The 7500-nt window shown below is 46.9% G+C and overlaps 1 protein-coding gene across 2 annotated transcripts in view; it reads left to right on the top strand.

Annotated features, from left to right (window-relative positions):
• Window positions 1-7500, top strand: part of ankrd44 (ankyrin repeat domain 44) — a 54198-nt gene that overhangs the window by 29968 nt on the left and 16730 nt on the right. For both annotated transcript variants that reach the window (XM_083642115.1, XM_083642114.1), the window contains exons 12-15: window positions 2303-2411; window positions 4096-4164; window positions 5130-5270; window positions 6149-6214. In XM_083642115.1, coding sequence (XP_083498241.1) covers window positions 2303-2411; window positions 4096-4164; window positions 5130-5270; window positions 6149-6214 — 385 coding nt within the window. The remainder of the gene's footprint in view (window positions 1-2302; window positions 2412-4095; window positions 4165-5129; window positions 5271-6148; window positions 6215-7500) is intronic.

Here is a 7500-nt window from a genome sequence, read left to right as displayed (position 1 = left end):
CGCTCTTCTGCCTCCCAGGGGTCAACGCCTCCACAAGCACAAGTACTCAGCCTGGGCCAGATCTGAGTCACGCTGTCCCAGAGACAGACAAGGACCTTAGTGAGGCTGCTTACTCACCACCGATGGGATCTGTCTGTGTCCCTCTGGACAACAGTGTATTCTCCACCACTCTCCTCTTGGAGTCATTGATATTGGTGCTCGATGTCTAGAGGTTTCATCTGAAAAGTCGTCCTGGCTGGAGACGCGATCTGTCTCTCCTCCCACTCCGTATCCCCCGATGCATTTCTGACAGAGGGCTTTGCCAGAAACAAGAGAAACCACGTTGGTGGATTGGACAAACGTTAAGCAGATATAGGGAAATGACAAGGATCCATTCTGGCTCCAGATCCCCCTCTGCGTTTTAACAACAAGGCCCTGGCACTTTCCCCAGCTCTGTGTCTGGAGGCTTGAGATGAATCTGGGCTCCCCGTGCAGCTCTGTTGCTTCTCTGCAACGAACAACAAAGGACTAATTTACATGTGCTTGAGTTCTGCGTAGCAGCTGCAGTTTTATGGCTGATCAGGAGCACTGTGGACAGGAGGGTTATTTGCTGCACTCGTTACGTCTTCCATTGACGAGATAATATATTGACAATGTGTCTCCAATCCCTACCGCCGCTATGCAAAAGTGAAGCCAACAAACATCTCGTTCCTGCGAGCTGCCATCTTGCTTGCGTGACGTCATCTGGAGCTCTAGCCACCGGCACAGTAGAGTCCCACTGTCTGTCTGATGGAGGTTTGAGAGTGGCTGGCACAGCTGTCAATCATGACTTTTTACATCATCAAATAACTACTTAAAAAAAACATTATATGAACACGACTTGACCATACGTGTATTTTGAAGGGGGGGGAAGCTCATGCCCCATCCACTAACATGGAGGGAGTGGGATTTATGAGATTCAAGTCAAGTCTCAAGTCTTTGAGCTATAGTCCAAGTCAAGTCTCAAGTCTTTGAGCTATAGTCCAAGTCAAGTCTCAAGTCTTTGAGCTATAATCCAAGTCAAGTCTCAAGTCTTTGAGATGCAAGTCAAGTCTCAAGTATTTGAGCTATAGTCCAATTCAAGTCTCAAGTCTTTGAGATGCAAGTTAAGTCTCAAGTATTTGAGCTATAGTCCAAGTCAAGTCTCAAGACTTTGAGCTGTAGTCCAAGTCAAGTCTCAAGTCTTTGAGCTATAGTCCAAGTCAAGTCTCAAGTCTTTGAGCTATAGTCCAAGTCAAGTCTCAAGTCTTTGAGATGCAAGTCAAGTCTCAAGTCCAAGTCAAGTCTCAAGTCTTGTATGGATGAGCGTTCTATCATAAATAATAATAATACCGTAATTAATGTATTTTATATGGTGCTTTTCAATGACCCAAAGATGCTGACAATATGAGTACACAGAAAACAAGATAACAACGAGCAACAGGCAACAGATACAAATAACAATAAACACATCAATCAGGGATATATGGAAACAGAGAGGAGGGAGTGGGAGGGAGGGAGGGAGTGGAGAGGGAGGGAGGGAGGGATGGAGTGGGAGGGAGGGAGGGAGTGGAGAGGGAGGGAGGGAGGGAGTGGGAGGGAGGGAGGGAGTGGAGAGGGAGGGAGGGAGGGAGGGAGTGGAGAGGGAGAGAGGGAGGGAGGGAGGGAGTGGGAGGGAGGGAGGGAGTGGGAGGGACAGGGGCCACACAGAAGAGAGCGAGGGGGGATGCAGGATGCCATACAGTCTGCTTAGAAAACATACATACAGGCATACAGGAGCTAAAATGAAGGAACCCAAAGCATGTACTGTATAATCCTCACTCTGTTATGTAGCATATATCAGCACTGATTAGTTGATATTATTATTAGTAGAGATTTCCTTAATGTTAATGCACACAAAATAATAATAATAAAATAGAAATTGTTCACAAATCCCAAGTCTCAAGTCTTTAGGGGACGAGTCTCATGTCAAGTCTCAAGTCACTGTGTGCGACTTACGTGCGACTTGAGTCCAAGTCTGAAGTCCAAGTCCCCGTCTCTCTATATGTTTCTTAATCAAAGTATCAAATAAAGTCAATCAGTTCAATCAATCAATATGTACATGACGTATTGTACAGCACACAGGCGTTTGTAAACGTAATCTTGTTTCTCTTTGTCTCCTACCCACCTCACACTAACACCTGTCTTTTTTTCTCTACTGTCTCTCTCTCTCTCTCTCTCTCTCTCTCTCTCTGTGGCTGCTGCTGTGTGTTGTCTGGCTCGGCCGCCCCTCCCCGGCCTGCGTGCTCCCCCTCGCCCCCCTCAGGTCGGAGGTTTAGCATCATGTGTAACGACTCGGTCCTGTCTGCAGGCTTCCAGATAGACACTCCTGACACGCTTGGGAGGACCTGCCTGCACGCCGCTGCCGCCGGAGGGTGAGTCCCCCTGTTTGTTTGTTTGTTTGTTTGTTTGTTTGCTCGTTGTGAAATTTGAATTTTGATTGTGGTCCATTATGTTTCAGAAGTGATAGGCCAAAATGTAAAGTTGCTATAGCACCACCATCCGGTCGACACATGGGGATCTGGCCTTGCCTGAGTAGCGGGGGACCATAGGAACCCACCTGCTGAAGATGGTTGCTCTGGGACATTACATTGGGACATTTGGGACATTACATTGGGACAGGTCTCTGCGTACAAATATCCCGGCATCCAAATGGACACTGCTCTGTCCTGGAGTGCACATATCGACTACATCTGTAAGAAGGTGCAACAACGCATTTATGTTTTAAGAAGTGCTTCGTATAGCTGTCTGTCTGTGCAGCTTAAAGCTAGACTGGGCAAGTTAGTCCGTATTTGCTCTAAAATTGTAGGACAAACACTGGAAACAAGCTTTCAGGAAGCCCACAGACGTAGAATCTTGTCTCTAGCACGTAGGATAATATCTGACCCAACGCACATTATTTTGAATGAATTTGAGCTGTTGCCTTCAAATAGAAGATTCAGAGTCCCACGGGCTCGCTTAAACAGACTGAGGAACTCATTTGTGCCCCAGGCTGTCAAGCTGTTGAATCAGGCTACAGGCTCTAGATAGGGACTAAGGAAGCGCTGCAGCCACTTTCCTTATTCTTGTCTTTTGTTATTGTTTCGTTTTGTCTACTATGCACTTTGAGGATGGTGTTTGTTGTCGTGTTGCACTGTTGTATGTATCAATGAGAAACAAGTGTCTGTGGATGCAAGACAAATTTCGGACTATGTCTGACAATAAAGTAATATCTTATCTTATCTTATCTTATCTTACATTTGGGACTTTACATTGTGACATTACATTGTGACATTTGGGACATTACATTGGGACATTTGGGACTTTACATTGGGACATTTGGGACTTTACATTGGGACATTTGGCACTTTACATTGGGACATTTGGGACATTACATTGGGACATTTGGGACTTTACATTGGGACATTTGGGACATTACATTTGGGACATTTGGGACATTACAGTATGACGGACGACCAGACCGAGACCAATTCCTAGTCTTCCCCCTTGGTGGGACTATGAAATGTTAATGAACATGTGGACTATACCCTTTGGGCATCACTTGGATCCCAAAGTTGCAAAAAAGCTTTTGATATGATTTCAGCAGAGTCCCTCTCCAATAAAAGCTCTAATAGGAGTGAGAAAAAGCCAGGCATGTCTCACTGGAGAACATGTGTGAGGCTTTCCAATGGGAGACGTTGTAAAACATGATTAAGTCCATTTGAAACAGATGGTTTGACCTCGTCTAGCGAAGGCTGTCAAATTGATAACCATGCACAGTACCACAGACGACGACGTAAGGATTCTCTTAGATCCATTTAACTCACGCTATTCCCACCAGTTCCCTTCCGCCCCGAACAGGCGCAAAAAGATACACATTTCTGATCGATTTTGAGGATTATTTCGCAACCTTCCCCATATAAATTCTTAATGTTTTGATGGTGTCATTATGTAGTTAGAGAATATAAAGCTACTATACTGTTGTAAATCTACTGGGGGGGGGATTTTGAAATTCAAGTTTTCCTGCAATAATTGCTCCCCTCTAATCATGTGACTCTTCTCCTCTCTCTCCATTGGCAGTAATGTGGAGTGTGTCAAGTTGCTCCTGAGCAGCAGTGGAGACCACAACAGGAGGGACAACTGTGGCAGGTAAGAAAGCAGCCATTTTGAATACTGCTGCTGGTGCCCTACTTACAGCAGTGTTTCACCTCCAACATGGCCGCCTTCCTGGAGGCTGTATTTAGTAGGTGCCTCCATGCTGCTTGCAGCCACCCTGGTTGATCTTGTCACCTCCTCCTCTGTCTGTCAGGAGGAGGAGAGAAAGATGCTTCTTGAACTATGCAGCTAGATGTCAAGTGAAATATGGCAGACTAGTTTGCAACACAACCAATGAGGAAGTACAGAAAGGAAACCCAGTGACAGAACAGTATTTGGTAGAACTGTACAGGTTCTCTGCTATTTTGGTCCTACTTCCTGTGTGTGTGTGTGTGTGTGTGTGTGTGTGTGTGTGTGGTCAGAGCCATTTCTCCATAATTCTTTGAGTCAGCTGTGCAATGTGTCATTTCTGTAACAGTCTGACTCAACACATCGGTATGCAGCACAACTTGCCTGTTGGTTTTCTTGTGCATTTCTGCCTGACTCTCTCTCTTCCTCTCTCTCTCTCTAAATGGCCTATGGTAAATGGTAAATGGCCTGCATTTATATAGCGCTTTTATCCAAAGCGCTTTACAATCAGTAGGTAGTCTACATTCACCCATTCATACACCGATGGCGGCAGGCTGCCACGCAGGGTGCCTACACACCATCGGGAGCAAGGAGGGTTAAGTGTCTTGCCCAAGGACACAACGACAGCAGCTGGGAGGGAGCGGGGATCGAACCGCCAACCCTTGCGTCATTGGCCGACCCGCTCTACCTCCTGAGCTAAAGCCGCTCTCTCTCTCTCTTCCTCCCTCTCTCTCTCTCTCTCTCTCTCTCTCTCTCTCTCTCTCTCTCTCTCTCTCTCTCTCTCTCTCTCTCTCTCTCTCTCTTCTCTCTCTCTCTCTCTCTCTCTCTCTCTCTCTCCCTCTCCCTCCCTCTCTCTCTCTCTCTCTCTCTCTCTCTGTGTTATCTCCCAGGACTCCACTCCACTATGCGGCTGCCAGTCGTCACTACCAGTGTCTGGAGACTCTGGTGGCTTGCGGTACCTGTATCAACGCCACTGACCAGTGGGGGCGCTCTGCCCTTCACTACGCCGCCGCCTCAGACCTGGACAGGAGGTGAGGGACAGTATAGAGAGACACTGCGGAGCGCGTCATCATTCAGAAACCACGCCCCAAAACGGGGGAAAACACACACTCCCCCCCCCCAATCCTGGCGTTCTCCTATGTCACGTGCATGGTCGTGTGTTGCACTGTATATACGGAAGACGAACACTCCAACTTACTTCCTTGACAGCTAGATCCACATTTTTCTTCTCGCCAATTCTCAATGGCTTCCTTGTTTTGCTCGGGATTACAGAAAAACTTTACTTGGCGATTTTACTTTTTACTTGGGAGTCTGCGCCGCCCACCACCACACAACAGCTTTTAGCTATGTTTAATTCAAGGAAAATGACACTGGTGTGTGGGAGTGAATGGAGAGCTTTCCCCCGTGATGGGCGTGGCCTATTTCATGCAGCGTCTCTATCGTATATCAGTCAGTTATGCTTCCAGATGGTACGAGAGCCGAAGCGGTTCAGAGCAGAGGAGCCTCCTTCAGTTTTGATGAGCAGACCTTTAGGATCACAGCGCTCCTCCTCCTCCTCCTCCTCACACTGGTCTCTCGGTGTGGCGGTCTGCTATCGACTATGTATAGAAACCTGGCTGCTCGCACCTCTCTGTTCTGTGTTTCCCTGGCAACCAGAGGTTACATAAAGGTAACGCTGGTGGTAGTTGCGGTGAGTCCGGCCTCCGGGGGGCTTTGGTGGCCCCGCCCTTTACGATGCAGCGCAAAAGCCCAGCATCCAGTCAGTCAGAGTTGGCGCCGCCGTTATTCCGTATTGATATTAGCAGATAGATACCACCCCGAGACAGAACTTCTTGTTTGAATATCTCAACCATGTCTTTTTTTTCCCCCTCTCTTCTCATTCGCACTCCCTCCTTTCCCTCCTTCACAGGCGGCGTGTCGCTCTGGAGCCGGAGAGCGAAGGGGTTCAGGCAGAGAAGGAGAAGGAGGCTGCGCTGTGAGTCCACACTGAAACATCCAGGAAGATCTCTCTCTTCTAGGGCCTTCACCACCACACCACTGCATTTTAGTACTCATCCACCAGTCTCGGTTTCCAGACGTTTGGTGAGCGGCGCCAGCAGCGCCACCTAACCACCAAACGTCTGGGAATTTACTGTTCCAAATCTGGTTCATTGAGCCCGGCGAGAACGGCCGGCAGCAGACACGCCTACATTTATTATTAGAATTTTATTTGGTAGCGGCAATGCAATGTTTCATAGTTCCAATATAGAGCAAGACACTGATGTGCTGCAAAGAGAGTTTATACCTGTTGTTTATTTTACAATAATTTGTCCTACCCGGAAGTGGCCCGCTTGCTACTGTGAATGCTGTGAAGTCATCAGACAGCAGGCTCTGTAACGTAGCCTCGGGAGTCGGGCTTATCGCTGGGGGAAAGACCTCTAGCCGCCGGGGCCGGATGAAACACGTCCTATTAACAGGTTATGTTTGTTTCTAAGTGATTAATATGTTTCTCCGCAAACGCGACAGCACCGCTTCTGCATGAGCGTCACTGCCCCCAGAAAGCAGGCCCGCCCACAACACTCATGATTGGTTCTCCGATGCAAGGCTTCCAACAGCACCACCTAACGTTATGAAAAGATTTAAATAGTAATAGTCTCAGTCTTACAGTAGTGAAACGGATTAAGACTGAGAGCTGAGTCTACTCATCCACTGACTGCTCCCAAAAAGTAGTCGCGGGAGAAATATTATATTTCTTTACCCAATAAAAATGGTCAATTCTCGTCAAAAGGGTCTCAAATACAATCAGGCAGTAAAGGGTTGTAGGCGGGACCGACCTGGGGGTATGTGAAATAGCAGAGTCGGCGATTGGCTCTGAGAGGCTGTTTACAAATGAGCCGCAATCTGATTGGATTAAACCTCAACAAGCGCTGGAAGTTCTGACCGTTTGACTGCAGTAACAACAACATAGACAGGAGGCTTTCCGTCTCTAAATACCTTCAATTCTGTTCATTTAACATCAGAATCAGAATCACTTTTATTGCCACAGTATGCAAGTTACATACGAGGAATTTGTCTTTGTATGCAGCGTAGCGCGGTCACATCAATATACAGAGATAAGAAGTATGAAAGATAACTAAAAAACAATCACAACGTTGCAAGTGCAATCAAATAAAATATATATATACAATATGTACATGAATGGAGGAGTGTTCCCTGGATATTAAATATGAATTTACATTGAATTTACTTGAAATTTAAAGTAAAATAGTTCAATTTAGAGTT

Source organism: Poromitra crassiceps (genome assembly GCF_964638095.1).
Source record: "Poromitra crassiceps genome assembly, chromosome: 8".
NCBI lineage: Eukaryota > Metazoa > Chordata > Actinopteri > Beryciformes > Melamphaidae > Poromitra > Poromitra crassiceps.
This window is presented reverse-complemented; position numbering and strand designations above follow the sequence as displayed.